Source organism: Cebidichthys violaceus, unplaced genomic scaffold (genome assembly GCF_023349555.1).
Source record: "Cebidichthys violaceus isolate CVI_PGR_0920_01 unplaced genomic scaffold, fCebVio1.0.p SCAF_15, whole genome shotgun sequence".
In the NCBI taxonomy this organism is placed as follows: Eukaryota; Metazoa; Chordata; class Actinopteri; order Perciformes; family Stichaeidae; genus Cebidichthys; species Cebidichthys violaceus.
The window spans coordinates 6,616,338-6,632,808 of NW_027176318.1; the positions used below are offsets into that span (position 1 = coordinate 6,616,338).

Genomic DNA, 16,471 nt, shown 5'->3' on the forward strand with positions numbered 1-16,471 from the left:
TGCAATTGTAGCGCCATTGTTTCTCGCTCTTTGCTCAGACAAAAGCCCACTTTGTTGCACCAGGTTAGTTCGGAGATAAGAGAGCTTGCGCTAGAGGATTGGACATTCCTAAAGATAAAGTGCAATCACGCTCATTCACTCGGGCACACACACACACACACACACACACACACATACAGAGTCAAACCGACACACAAAATCGCACATGCACACAAAGAATACTGAGATGAAGTCGGTGGTGCTCCTTCATGTTCAATTTGACTTCTGACCCCCTTTTATCTCAGCGGGACGAAGCTCATCTTCAAGCACGCACACACACACACACGCATACACACACACACACACACATGCACACTCAAACATCCATAGACGCATCCTCATGGGTCTCTCGCTCTATTGAAGAGATGGGGACCCGGCGGATCACAACAATGACAGCCAGCGAGGGGTTCAGTCTCTCTCTTTACAGGCCCCTCAAATACTGATAGTGGCCCACTGAAGAATGGTGGAGACAAAAAAAAAATGTACAATGTAGGAAAAGAAGGATGGAGGTGGTTTATATTTCTATAATTATTCATTGTTAGTGACACCGCTATAACGGGGTGGACGGAGCTGGAAATGGAAGGACAGTTAGAGACATGCAGGTGGATGGAGAAGGAAGTAAGCTCTTCTTATTATTATAATGTTATTGTAGATGGTGAAATACAATTGGGAGAAAGGGGAAGAGAGGGAATAATGAGGGAAAAATTGACAACAAATGGGATGGAAGTGGGGATTAGGAAGGATGAAAAAGACGGAAGGGAGGACCGACTAAACAAAGGGAGGAAAGAAGAATATAGGAAGGGAAAACAATCAGGACATTTTGTTTTTATTCCAGATAAAGAAGTCAGTTATGGCAGTCACCACACTTCATCTACAGGGACGCTCTGGCACCTTGAAGAATATCACCACAGCACTGGAGAGACTAAGAGATTAAAAACACAGCTTGGAGATGGAGCGTGCGTGTGTTTATGTGCGGCCCGTAAGCAGTTTAACGAATGAATAAATTGCACCGCAAGTCATACTGCATCATATTTTGAGCTCTGGCTTTCATAAATAGTCCTCCTGCACAAACATACACACCGTGAAAGTCTACCATCCCTCTCTCTTTCCCTGACTCTTCCCGCTTTTGCCCTTCTCTGTCTTGCTCTCCCCTGCTGCTGGCTGAGTGAATCAGTGTCATGCATGACTCTTCCCTGTTGTCTGTTCACTGTGGCACTTAGCATTGCACTCCACATTTCAATTGCTTTCATGCCAGTACAGCTATATTTTGAAGTCTATCTTAATTTGCCTCTTGGAACACCTGCCTGAGCTCTAATTCAACACTCAAAACTGTTGCGTAATGACTCTGTAGTTCAATTAGGGAGTGTGTTTTGAATGTTTCTTCTGACAAATAGAGACAATGAGTACAGTGTGTTAAAATTAGTTGTTTGTGTTGCATTGACCATTGAAACTGTTGAATTGTTTAAATTCAATGCATCTATTTTTTCCCCTACCTAGTACCTACTACACATGTATATTCCAAAAAAGTTTTTCCCCTTATTTGCTTTGTTAAGACACCTTCCTCTAACCGCCCCCCCCCACCCAAGAGAAGAAACACACATAAATAAATAAAACACACTCACAAAGTCAATAAAATGAAATAAAATAGGGCGGGAAGTATAATAAGAAGGATGCTTAAGGTGCCTGCTTCAAAGAACGGATGCATTGAGAATCTGCCGGGGGTCAGAGAGGAAAGCTTATTTACATGCGAGAAAATAGGCGGCCATCTTTTGTAGAAATTGGCAATATAACTCTAATGGAATATTTCACCTTTTCCCAACGATAGAAAAGACGTCAGATCATTAAGCCAGTATGTGGCAGAAAGCGGACATGCAGAGGCAACAACATCAAAAGCATCCATTTCTCCAAGAATGTGTGCACAGCGAAACAATGCTTGTGTTGTGTTTCAAAATACAATTGATTACTGCATGGTGATTTTGTTGGATGTTGTTTCTTGTTCTTCAATCAGTGTCCAGCTTGAGGTATGAGTTGGTTTGGCCACAATTTTGATCGTTTTAAGAAAAGAATTAGGCGAGAGTATTCTTGGTGGCAAAAAGCAGTTGAAAGATCTTTGGGTGAGATCCTAGTACTGATGGGAAAACGGAAGGCAAGAAAATTATGAAATAACATTCTCTCCTCCTCTAACATCTGTAGTTCAAGTGCTGTTGGATTGAACCTGTAAATGCTTTGGACTGCCGTTGTGAAGCGCAGATGAGTCTGTGTGAATGTGGAGGAACTCCTTTCTCAGGCCATTGCTGCAAATATCATAGCAATGTTTCAAATGAAAGAGTTAACGGAAACCATATTAGCTCCTCTGCAGCGATACGTGGCAGGAAGGGATTGGATCTATTGCCAAATTACTTTTCTCTCGGAGCTTGACCTTCATTACTAATTGGTGGCTAAATGATTTGAAAGCAAGCAAATGGCAGTTGGTGAGGTTCATCACGGGCAGTGGTGCATACTCAAATGACATCAATAGACACAATCTTCAACTGCTGGGCTCGAGAAGAAGTGGTTGTACTAGAGTCATAACAAATCAGCTTCCTCATTACTGCCTCTGTGTTGTCAGCTTCGTCAAAGCACTTCCCTATTCTCTGTGATTAAAGAATCTGTTTGGGTCTGGGGAAATGAGACAGGGCATACTTCTTTTTTCTTTGGGTGACCGGAAAACCTTGCCTCAACAATTTACCCTATCTCCCTGTTGGTTCTGAAGTTTAAATATAGACAAGCTTTATTGGCTTCCTGGGTCTAAGCGTGGGGTAGATAGGACGAAGTCAAGGCTTCCGGGCCTGTCAGTCAAAGTCTGGTCGATGCACAGGCTTTGGGTGTCAATAGGAGATGCTATCCTTACTCATGGGCTCACCTTGAAGCAGTGGACCATGGCATAACCCTGCTGCTGCAGCTGCTGTCTGCTCTGGGCTGAGAAGCAACTGCTGAGGGAAGTCATGTGTTCACAATGCAGGCATTTGTGCAAACATCTTCATTGTATTACTCTTAAGATACAACTGGTTTTTGACTCACGTCTCAATGTGCTGATTGATATTCTATGCATTGCACAGCAACGATCGAATGAAAGGAAAGACTTAGAGTACGCTTCTTTTGCTAAATGATGTTTTTAAGACTCTAAGTCTATGTGTATACAGGTTTGACCAACACTGGTCACCTTTTGCAATCTGATGATGGTCGCAATAAACCAACATACTGGTTTAGCAAAAAAAAAAACAACACCGTGAAATAGTACTGCTGCTGCCATCCTTTACCGGACAGTTATTCACTTTGCCTTCTGTTACTTCAAGGCATGAGTCCCCGCTGCCTGTAGATGTCCAAATCGCAATGTTCACAGTGCTGTTATAGTATTTGCCAAAGTAATTTTAATTGAAGCCAAAGCTCATAACCTTCTTTCAAAAATGCTTGAGGACAGGGCTCCATCACCGTCATTACAGTGGTTCCTGTGGGGAAGCAGGATGCCTTCCCCAGGATGACTCTTTTTCTTTTGCTGCTGCTATGCTATGACATTGGTAGTGTCCTGCAGAAATGTCTCTTCAATATTCACTGTGGGAGGCCCTGGTGGGATTTAAACCCCCCCCAGTGTAAGCAGTGACAATTTACCTACGGTACAGGACTAGAGCTGACAAACCGACTGCAGGATGCCAAGTTGTTTGACCCTGGGGTCAGGTCAACAATGGTTAACATGCTGTCACCTAAACTATTATTCCAAATCAATATTTCTTTTTTTTGATTTTCCTATCACAGATTTCTGTAGACACATTAGCAATGTAATTTGTCGTCTCTGGCTTTACTCATCACCAGGTTGTGACCCCACGGCTAACTAATTCACATAGAGTCGCACAGATGAAGGCTGTTTAATAAAACATTGCCACTTGAGGCCTAACAGGCCTCACTCTCCCCTTACAAGTCACACTCTCATTTATTCATGAATTCATGCAATCATCTCCTCATTTCCCCCAAACCACCCGGCTCCTAGGAAACTGTCCATCAAGCGTCTGAGGGGAACTAGTCAGAGGAGGGAAGGAAAGAGATAAAGACATGAAGAGAGGAAGGAAGAAAGCACACACACACACACACACACACACACACACACACACGTCATAAAGACTCCAGTTGGATGACGTCATTGTCTGTTGCTCACCTGATGTTATGCTCATAAGGACACAGAGTTTAGCGAAGCATTTCAGATCTCTGTTTCTAGAGTTGGCAGGTGTGTGTGTGTGGGCGAGTGTGTGTGTGTGTGTGTGTGTGTGTGTGTGTGTGTGTGTGTGTGTGTGTGTCAACCTTGAATGTTAGACAATGGCAGACACAACGTCCTTGCCCCGGAAAACACTAAGGAGCCTATTCCTTTGTGTTTTCTCCTTCTGCTTGATCTTTGTCTTCAACGCTATCTGCAAAAAATGTACATCTTAACCCTACCCTCTCACCTCCTTAGTGTGTGTTGTGTGTGCATGTTTTTTGTATTGGCTGGAGAAGCCAAAGAAAGACAGCTGTGTGCCAGTTTCTTTGCAAGCCTGCAGACAGGTTCTTGTCATCAGAGACAACACTGTTTTAACATGATTGCAATCACACAGTGACAGCACTCACCACTTGAGAAGTAGACCGACACAGAAAGAAAGAGATGTCTGGAAGTGTTTTGCCCAATATGTGTGCCACCGAGTGTATATTAGTTTGTGGATGTTTGAGCTGTTACCTTGGTTTGAAAGGAGCCTATGAGAGGAGAGATTGAGAGGAAAAAGAGAGAATCATGAAAAGTGAAACAAGAGGCTGATTAGTGAAAGTGAAGGCAAATGTTGCCACGCTCCCACAAACACACACACACACACACACACACACACACACACACACACACACACACACACACACACACACACACAGCCTGAGTGTGAGTGCTTGATTGCTGCCAAACATCATACAAGGTCATCGCCTTATTATCACCCTCCTCTTCTTGTCCTCTCACAGTCTCTTTGGCACACACACACACATACACATATTTGTCGCCCTCTTTTACGCCTTCTTTTTCTCTTTTCAATTTTTCCCACACACTCTTTTGTTTGTGTGCAGTTTAATACTTGGTTAGACTTGTTTTTTCTACTTCATTTGAATATTCTTCTCTTCCTCTTTGACTCCCATTCATTTTCCTTTCCCTCTGGCTTCCTCTTGTACTGCTTTTCTCACAATTATTACATGTTTAGTTTCCACTTAAGAGCTATACAGAAGTGGAGATATCTTGGATTTTTATAAATTGATTTAAGATTCACAATTAGGAATGAACCTTTCTGCTTATTAACATTGCTTTGTGTTTTTATGTTTAGTATGTCAATGGCTGTCATTTGTTATCACTTCAGTTTATTTCCCAGGGACAGTGCATATTGATAAACATTATTGTAAATATTGCCAGATTAGCTGGGAGGCTAGTTTTCATCACTAGTCCCTGCCCACGTGTGAAGTTGGCAGCTTAAAATCAAGAAATAAGTTTAAAGAAATAATCGTGATATAAGGCATATCAATTACAGTCCAAAAAAATCACAGACAGACAAAAGCACAACGCAGACATGAGCTGCAGTAAAAGCAAATTATGGTTCAACATAGCAAAAACAAACAATTACAGAACAGCTTCGCAAAAACAGACATAAGCAAAAACAGATATGAGCAACAGGAAAGCAGTAGCGCTGAGGTTGCGTCTTGTTTTGTTTCTCCCTTTTAAAACTCTCTTTAATATTATTCCCTCTCTCTCATGTTTTCTCTTTCCCTGTCTTTCTCTTGGCCTGATTCTCCTCCAATCCCTTCGTCTGTCATTTTCAGATATTCATTATGACTGCACTGTACTGTAAGGCATCAAGACTGGTGTTGCTGTTGGCGACACACACCTGGCTGCCAGTCAACACCCAGTGCCTCCACGGTGCTTTGTGTACAGTTTTTTCAGTGAACTGAGGCTTAATGCATATCCTTTATTAGTGACACTGCCCTGGCCCATTTCTCTATCTCCATCTTTTTACCGTTTACTTTACTTTCTCTCCTATATGCCGGACATAAGTTGAGCAAATTCTGTAGTACTGTATACGCCTTAATTATTCGTCCAATATCTCTTGTGAATGAGACCCTGAGACGCAGTATACAGTGGTTGCAAGTTGTACACGGTTCATGGTGCTATCAACAGTATCTTTCTGCTGTCTCACTACTGTGCACTTCCCTGCCGCTCTTATGTTTCGTTTACATTCACATCTAACAAGCACATTGTATTGTGGAATGAACAGGACATCTTTTAGCCGGCTGACAGCCTCTGCGAACACGGCCCATTGCGTACGGAGCAATTAGTGTCTAGAGTTGTAACCATATTGTATTTGTGTGGTAACTGTGCAAATGAATGACATCTGTCACCCGGGACCTGCGACATCTGGAGCCTGACGCCGAATACGTGAGAGATGGTGACCTTCAACACGGCAGCTTTTTATAGTTTGTCATATTAAATACGTGTTGCATGTCTCCTCCGTCCTCTCACTCCGTTCCTGTCTCCCTAAACCATCACTCAGCTCCTCCAGCTTCCTTTTCCCCGCTCATTATTTTCCATTTCTGCGTCTTTTATCTCTGTCACCCTCTGTATCACACATTTTTATCTTATTGTTTGCTGCTATATCTGTTTTTGTATCTCTCGCTGTCTCGGTAGGGACGACCAGCGCAAGCAGCAGGGACTAATTAACATATGGAGAATGCAAGAATACTGATGAAGACTGTGTGATTGAATGTGTGGTTCGCATGTGCACAAGTGTGTCACAGCTGACCAACAAGGCTAATGCTGTCACCCGTCTGCGGAGAGGCATCTGGTATTCCATCTGACAAGAAGAAAGAAAATAGTTTTGTGTGTGTGTGTGTGTGTGTGTGTGTGTGTGTGTGTGTGTGTGTGTGTTTGATTAAGTGTTGCCGTTAGAATGCACTGTGTACAGTATGTTTGCCCTTGCAGGTGATTGAAAGTATCCTTGTGTACATAGTACAAACTTTCAAGTTTTTTTTGCCAACTTGTGCATGGAGCTGCATACTTCAACTGATTAACTCTGCATATGCTTAGGGTGTATTTGTGTATATGTGTGTGCGCCTGTGTTCCTACAGTGTGTGATAAATGATGCACTAGGGTGGACAGTTGGCTTTCCGCCTGGACCAACAAACTAATTCATTTCCTCGGATATCACAAGGTATCAGGTAGATTGTAGCATCGGAGTCCAGAATAAAGGAGTGGGTGGCATTTTTGTCCCGCATTGCCGGTACTGATGCACCTCCACATTTCATTCGTGAAGTTTCAGTGCAGCAGAAAGGTCTTGCTCGGATCGGTAACATAAAGCAGATGGTTAGAAAAGTTTGGGGTTGTTTTGATTTCTTCAACCTTAAATCTGAGAGACATACTTAAACAGCTCTGACATCACAAAATACAATGTTTGTTATGACATCTCTGAGAGGTTAATGGATCCATTTGCTTTCAAATTTTATACAAATATGTGTTTGTGAATGAAAAGAGTGCCATCCTCACATAGCTGTGTTCTGAGAACACATTTGACAGGAACATTAATAGAAAGACTGCAGAAAAGGCACGATTCACACTGTGTGCTGTAGGAATCCCTACAAAGAGAGACTTTTTTTTACTATTTCGTACATTTATTCAGCTAAATGTATGATCTTAAATGTTTGTACTCTATACGTTCTTTCATTGATGAAAGATAATTGTGCAGAATTCTGGTTTACCTGCATCATTAGTATTGCAGCAGGACATTTAAAATGCTACAGAGCAGAAATTCTGAATTGGTGAGTTTCTTTCGTTATTTTTTTAGGCGTCAAGTTATGAGTTTTTACATGCTTAATGTTATGTTATGTTGCCAGAAGAAACAAAGATTGAGTTTATACTTGATGAGCACTTTTTGGGGAAATTAGTTTTCCTCTGTCGGCAAATGAAAAATCAACAATCCTGATTACATTTATGTAATTGACATGCAAATCAATTTGTCATTAAGTACATAAGTACTTTCTTTTCCATGTAACACTCATTTTAATCATTGTTTACAAAAAATTTAAATACTTCCTTATGTGTGTTTCTCTCTGCGTGTGTGTGTGTGTGTGTGTGTGTGTGTGTGTGTGTGCGTGTGCGTGTGCGTGTGCGTGTGCGTGTGCGTGTGTGTGTGTGTGTGCGTGTGCGCAGGTGTGCTCTGGAACCTGTCGTCTTGTGATGCTCTGAAGATGCCGATCATCCAGGACGCCCTGGCCGTTCTCACCAATAGCGTCATCATACCCCACTCCAACTGGGACTCCTCCCCCAATCACCATGATGACCGCAAGCTCCATCTTCATACCTCACAGGTGCTGCGCAACGCTACAGGGTGTCTCAGGTAAAAGCAGCCCACACACACACTCGAGAACACACACACACACATATAGACGCTCCTATCGTAGACAATCATATGCTCTTTTTTTCTTCCTCTCTCTCTTCCTTTAATCCTTTAATCTCACTCTCATTTGTAAGAATGCAACAAAGTGCCAAATGTTTCCACTATCGTTTTCTTTGTTGCTGAGATTCACCGTAATGAGACAACTTCATTGTGTGTGAGAATGAATGTTGTCTCTTTTGAACGTTCACTGCTGTGTGATTATAGATGCATATATTCACAAACTGTGAACACAGTGCACAGTTGTTCTTCTCTCTGCCGCTCTCTCATTCACTCTATCTCTCTCCCTAACTTGTGATGGTAACCATAGCAACTTCTCCAATTGTATGTCCTTTGTGTGTTAAGACTTTCGTTTTGGTGCATTCTGATGAAGTGTGTTCCCTAGTTGCTAATGCTTGAAACAATGAAGCACAGCTTATAGATTTGTTGATCACTGAGTTGTTTTGACTTCTGAGAAGTTCACTCAATGTTGTGTGAACTCGTGCACAATCAAATTTGATTTATCAGATTTGAAACCTTTTACAGTTGACATTACAGCAGTGCTAGTGTGTCCATCTGTTACATTAACACAGCTGCTCATGTTCTCTTAGTCATATTGCAGTGAGCCTGTTAGTTTTAATGGAACACATAACTTAGTACAGTCAGAAGTCCAGACTATTTTAAACTAATCCTGGCATCGTTTTAAAAAGGACATGCATTCACAGAAAAAGTCCCATGTGTAATTAACAGTGTAAGAAAGTCTACTGTGCATCCAATGTAACATTGGTCGATTCATTTTCGAGTTCACCTTGTAGCAACATTAGTCAAGTCATCTTTTGTTGAATCCAGAAAATGATCAACCATGTTTACATAACAGTACACTCTGCACAAACACACTGCTAGTTGTGATTTTTTATTCTGGCTGTACATTTCACTTGTATGTCCTAAGCACAGAAAAGGAGCTCTGGTTCTTGATCCTATACAGCAACATTTGTTTGTCTAGGTACACACACACACACACACACACACACACACACACACACTCACTCACGCCAACTCCACAGTGGCCTGAAACGGTTGAGAAAAAAAACTCCATGTCCACTTGGCTGTCTCTCTATGAGCTGTGCACTCAATCAACCACCAGCAGCCTCTGGATTAAACCTCACCCCACTCGCTTTGCAGAGTTTCTCTCAAGCTGTTTGGAATGCTTATCTCCAGCTATTGAATGTCTCTCAAAAGCATTTCAAGCCATTCTGAAGATGTCACAAACAGGCGTTTCTTTGTAATTCACATAATTGTGTGTTAGGTGCTACATTGTGTGCATGCAATCAACGTACCAAAGTAAAGGCTTCCAATTGCTCCGGTAATTGTTCCATTTGTGATTGCTTTAAATATGAATACCGGCTTGCATAATTGTGGTCTTCTCAAACATCCAAAATGTGTAATTATGAATATTTGCACACTTCTGGTTGTGGATGCTTTTAAGTCCGATTTCTTGGACATAAATAAACATCCCCTGCCAGTCAGTGGGAAGAACCGATTCAACAATAGCACTTCGTTTTTGAAGACATTAACCTTTATCAGTTGTTATTCATTCCAACAGTAATACTATCTCAGACATAACAGCAACATAGCTCTTGTACATGTCTGTGTTTTTGCTGCACTACTGTTGTACATCGCCTCAGAGGACCTACCGCTTTGTGAAGTACACCACTTTGATATCTATTCTAAATTGTAGCCACAGCGCTCAGTGCCTGGTGTATTGCTTGGATGTAATTAAGTAAGAGCTTTGAAGGTAAAATCCAGCTGAGATTTTAGTTACAAACCTCACCGGTTTGTGTTGTCAGAATTGTAATGGAATAGCACAGGAACTATCATGGGGCCTGTGGTACTGGACAAGATGACGATACGCAATAACTCGATATCACAAACACCTGTAAAATTCACTCCACTGATAGCTTTGCATTTGCAATACATATTCATTTGGGAAAGTTACATTGTTGTGTTTTTGCTGGGATGCATTTTGTGAACTGTTTTGCATTATTGTATTTGTTCTTGGGTTGTTGTTAACTGTAACAAATAATGTGTCCAATAGGTTATTACGACGATACGCAGTATCAAAAGAACTTCTTTGTTAGAGACAACCATTATTTAATGCATGAGAAAACAATCTGGGTGTATATAACTGGGTACTTGCAAGAGTACAGAATATAGGTGATTGTGATTATAAAGTCATGCCTTAATATTAATGAAATATTTTCCCATTTGCAGTTGGAAAAGGTAGCACTCTTGCATCAGATATAATGAGTTTAGTGTATTACATTTTGTAAATACGAAAAAAAAGAATCACATTTTCTTTGAATTTGTTTGCTGTTTAATTTGTTTGCCAAATGAGTTGAAATGGGTCTTCATTACATGTCTTGCATGTCGGAGGTTTAGTAATACCTACAGTAAGAACTCAGCTTTTGGCAATGGCTAAGTGTTGTTCATGGTACCAGAAAAGTACGTTTTTCCCATCAAGGCCCTCTTAGTCTCTATTGATGTGGATGGAGAACAGCTTGCTTTTGAGCTGTTTGAGTTTTTCAAATCCTGATATGCAAAGAATTGAAAACTCTTTTCATATCACAAACTAAATTCTCCCCCTCTGCACTGCGGTGGCGACAGACGTCTCAGATATCTGAAAGTCTTGAAATATAATCTCTCACCATTTGCATGGCTTGATACCAGCAGGGGTACATGGGGATGTGTTTTTTTGTAATTTGAGGGAACAGATTATTTAAAAGTAATGTGTTTAATGTTGCATGAGGAGACTCGCACTAAATGCTGCCTAGATTTCACCAAGATTTGTTTACTATGGAAATCAGAGAATTTGAGTTTCTTTAAGTTGTTTGTTTATTCCAAAGCAAAATGTATCGCCTTGAACTTTAAGACTAAGTTACAGTATCAGTTTTTGCCAGTGATATCTAGACTTTCCACTTTTATGTCAAAATTATTATTTCCTAACTCACTAAGGTGTTTATGGGACTTCAGTGTGTGTGTGCGTACCTCTGAAGATGCAGGAGGAAGACAAACGATTCTGTCAGAGCACTGCTCCACACTGTGAGGGTACAGATCAAATTGAAAAAGCTGGTAAAGGAGAAGGAGGACGGGAGAGTAGAGGAGAAGAAGACCAGAAGTTTCAAAGATAAGAACGGAGAGAAAGTGGTGAACAAGACTAACGTGATCTCAAAGGAGGGAGCTGAGACACAGAGAGTAATGAAGGTGTTTCTGCGGCTCACCAGGATTGTTTTCTAGCCCAGTGTCTGTTCTTGGGGCGTTAAACTGACACAAGGCCACAATGTTCAGGTCCCAGTGTACATCAGCTCAATTTCAGACCTCTCACCTCGCTCATTGTTCCTTCGCTGTGTGCGTTTCTGTGTCCGTGCACTGCATGAGAGTGTGTACATGCCTTTGTGTGCACTGGTGTATCTATGTCTGTTTCTTTTTTGTGTGTTTGAGGGCATATGCGCCTGTACTGTCCGCTTGTATATGGGCATGTACTGTATATGCACATGTGTGAGTGTGCGCACGCTTTTGTTCCCGCTGAAATCAAAGGCATTAAACTGAATCAATCTCAGAAATCACAGCCGGCATGGGGGAGTTGCATATGATAATGGGAGTGAACTGGTGTCAGGGCATCAGGTGTTTCGTTTATGTGTGTGTGTGTGTGTGTGTGTGTGTGTGTGTGTGTATTTTCATGTATGTTTGTATGTGTTCATGTGTGCAACTGTGGGCCAAGCAGTTAATGATGCTGATGGACCCATATGTTGTCTAATCGGGTGGCGGGCATTAAAGTTCCCTCTCCTATTCACACACACACACACACACACACACACACACACACACACACACACACCTACACCCGCACACACACAGTGTTATCAGGGCAGACACAAGGTCTCCTGTGAAGGGGTTTCCATATCCCCCATTCAGGGGCTGTTTACCTCCCTGCAGGTTGTTGGTTTATAGCCAAGCTGGAGAAAACCTGCTGCCTCCACACACTGTCTCTATATGTGTGTGTGTGTGTGTGTGTGTGTGTGTGTGTGTGTGTACTAGTCAGCATCACACACTCATAAACACATTCATTTTGCTTCCTTTCAAACACCCACAGTTGTGGCAGAGCAGTAGAATAAGTTTCCATATTTCATTGATATTAATTGGTTTGTAGGCTTGTGCGCTCCATCTGGTGATGACCCTCTGCTGCCCCCTCACACACACACAGACACACACACACACACACACACACACACACACACACACACACACACACCATCCAATATTTGTGCAGAGCTACCACACACCAGCTGTTTGAGACAAAGTCACTCAGTGGCCATTTGTTCCTTGAACAACATTAGAGAGCCATCTGTCCGAGATTCACTCAAGTTGACATCTTTCCTGTATACATGTTGCATGAACCCTCAGACAACTGTAGAGTAGTGACTAACATGTGATTTACTCAGCGACTCTCTAGTAATTTCCTACGGTACACTTTTGCACCCTGGAGAGGAAAATCAATGTTGAATGAGAAATGTATAACCTGTCTGGTATCTTTGAAAGATTGTAGGCCTAATTGGTGAAAAACAAGGTCAACTTTTGCCGTGCTTTAATGACTGCCAAGCCAACTCCTGCAGACACACAGGAAGCTTGTTAGTAAAGTTTTTCTCACTTATGTGTGGCTGCTACTTTTCAGAAAATATCAATGTGTTGTTTACCATTTTACCCTTATGAATGTTTTCATTGTGATTATATACATTATGTTTTCTGTGAGAAGAGGCATATACAAACCAGAGCAATGCCATATTCAAATTGCATTGTTGCTTTTCATGTAATGGACCAAATCAAGAGGAAGAACTGATATATCAATTCTCTAAAGATTTATGCCTTTATTACAAAAGAGTCAGTAGAGAAAAGACAGAAAACGAGGGAGAGAGAGACAAACAAATATCCCCAAACCAGGGATGTTGCGGCTCATGGTCGACATCCTAACACTATATTCTGGCATAGCCAGATCTACCTCCACAGTGCTGTGTAGGTGCTAAAGAAAGGTCTGGCTCCACACATTATCGTTCTGCTAGTGTGGAATTCTGGCTTGTTTGTATTTCTTACCCAACACAATCGTCATGGGTGGCGCTCAGCACAAGCTGCACTGATGGTGCCTTTGTGCATACAGTGGAAAGGGAGGAGAATGCTGCGAGAGAGCAGCCTTATACGACAGACTTATACCCAAAATATTATATCTATAAATTACTGTCCTATATGTAGTCAGTTCAGTTAACTCTTTTCAGTTTCTTCATTCATTTGTTTCAAAGATCTTTTAAAATCTCTACTTCTAATGATGCCGGCCCAGCAGCACTCTGATAAATATTTGAATATTTTGTTGTATTCCCACAGCACTTTTCACACCATGTTTACAACAAAAATATTCCCATAAAAAGAAACCAAATGTTGTTTATTATGCTGCAGGAAGACAGAAAATACTGAACGTTAACATTAAAAGCCATAAGTTAGTATTAGGGCTAGTACACTATGTATTTTCAAAATAATTCTGAGGTTAAATTGGAAAACGGCTTACTCTTTAGCACCGGCGCCAATGACACTTTCCTTTTACTTTACGGCAGCTAAAATAACAACTTTTACATTCTGAATGGGATGCTTAATCTAGTACGGTGTCTTTTTGCTCAGTAGGTAATTATTTAACATGGCAGGCTAATGAGTTAGACTGAATTAATGAGGAGTGACATCAGATAGGATTAAGTGCAAGCCTGTAATGGACTCGTTAAATAGTCGAGATTACCAGTTAAATTTACGGGCATTCACAGAAACCGTCACTTACACACTCACATACACACACATACACACACACACACACACACACACACACACACACACACAGACACACAGAGGTAAAACCAGCATGTAGGTGCACACATGCCCTCTCTCAGTAAAGTGTTTTTAGAGTTCATGCACAGACTCATTCCTTAAAATGTCACCTTCCATACTCATCCTTCATCTTCTTATGAAATAAGTCATCTGATCAGCTCTCTGTCTCTCTCTCTCTCTCTCTGAGCGATAACCATACGCTCAGATTATGTCACCATGGCCCATAAATCCCTTATGTTAGAGTGAGGAAGCTGACTCAAACAAACAAGCATTATTTTGAATATTTTGTGATGCGACACGGGAAGATGTGAGAATGCCCGAGGACACATTACACCCAGAAAAAAAACAAAAAAGTTACCAGCCTATTTTCTGGCCTCACTGTGCTTGTCAATAACTAGCACAGAAGGCAAGGCATGTTGCAGAAAGGCACAATATGTAATGCTTCATTACAGAACCACTAGACTAATAAGCACAGACAGCAAGCACACACACACACACACACACACACACAGACACACACACAGACAGGTTCACGCACTCTTTCTTGCAAGTACACACAAACACACTCACAGTGTTCATCTCCATGGGGCAGCTGTGTACATGCCTTTCCACAGCAACACATGTATTCAACATCAGAATAATTGTCATTCCTAGGTATTTAAAAGATTGCACAGAAATTTAGCATTTTAGCAACTAACAAGCTGTAGGGATCTTGTATATATTGAGAGAACATGGACATTATTGCTTTCTTTAATACATCTGCTATACGCTGTATCATTTCTGATATCTGGAAGCATAAAAGCAGAGAGAATTGCTTTCTATTTTACAAACATCGATGGATTCCGTTGGGATCTGGCTTCGCTCCTCGTTGTTTAGCAGGGCCATGGATGAAATCATTCAACAAAATGAACCTTTCCCACGCCTGATGGGATTATTGCACCACTCACTGGGATGTCATTGGTCTGGGATAATAATTTTCAGTCTGAAAAAAAAACATGAGGCTGTTATGGAAATGCAAAATACAGATATTCATATCTTTTATTTTTTGATTTTGTGTTGAATACAATTTGTGCAAGAAATAGAACATGCTCTTGCAGAATTGTGCTTCTGCAAAATCTGGTCAGAAAGGATTAAAACTTATTTTTCAGCATTGCTCAGTATACTGTATAGTCTAAGTACATCCCAGTCTTTAAAAAACTCAACGATAATGGCCTTCAGGCCTTTTTTCTTTTTTTTTAAGAAAATTAGATTCTTGTCTAATCTATTGACAACAGAAGCAAGGGCATCTTCAGGTCTCTACAGTGTACATCAATACTGGTGAACATCACCGTTTTGTTTAAGTTCTTTTACTGAAACATTTATGTCGCACGGCCAGGTGCCTTCCCCTCCACCCATGATACGGCATCAGATAAAAAAACTCTCAGTAGTCAACATATTCAAGGCTGAGCACTCAAAGCAATACATATTCCACCCTCTCACTTTCTCACCCACCCGCCTCCTGTCTTCGCTGCTTAAACATTAGTCAAGGTGAAGTGTTTTGCGCTGTTCTGTTGTTTTATACTGACTCGGCAGAGAATTGTGTCTCTGCTAAGCTGGTTTTCCATCGTGTGCTTGTTTTCTCCATTAGCATTCAACGTGGGTGAAAATGACTTGACCTTCTCTTGAAGTTTTAATTGAGTTCCTGTGTCGTCCTCTCTCTCACTCGTTTCTCTCTTTCTCATCAGTACAATAAATGATTGACCTCATCTCATAGAGTGGGGAAGCAGCTGTGATCTCTTTATAATGCCAATGTGATGGATGAACTTATTCGTCTCCTCGTTCACGACTCTATTGTCCGTCTCGTGTGTTTTCTTGACATTTCACCCTAAAGAAAGTTGTTTTAACTCACGTTGCCAAAACTTTATTAATTGGTTTGTTAATTATTTCTGATTTCTTGCTCTCTTTTTTGTGTCATCTGTACCCATGCCCCCCTTATCGGTAAGGCAGCGTAATGGAGGTTATACTGCAGTATGGTCCTTAAATAAAGGTCCAGTGTGTAACACCGGCCTATAAATACA

General features: G+C 41.3%; 1 protein-coding gene across 1 annotated transcript in view; it reads left to right on the top strand.

Moving 5' to 3' along the window:
* ctnnd2a (catenin (cadherin-associated protein), delta 2a) overlaps window positions 1-16,471 on the top strand; it is a 232,506-nt gene that overhangs the window by 165,749 nt on the left and 50,286 nt on the right. Inside the window, exon 15 of the mRNA XM_068709723.1 lies at window positions 8,273-8,459. Within this exon, the coding sequence (XP_068565824.1) occupies window positions 8,273-8,459 (187 nt within the window). The remainder of the gene's footprint in view (window positions 1-8,272; window positions 8,460-16,471) is intronic.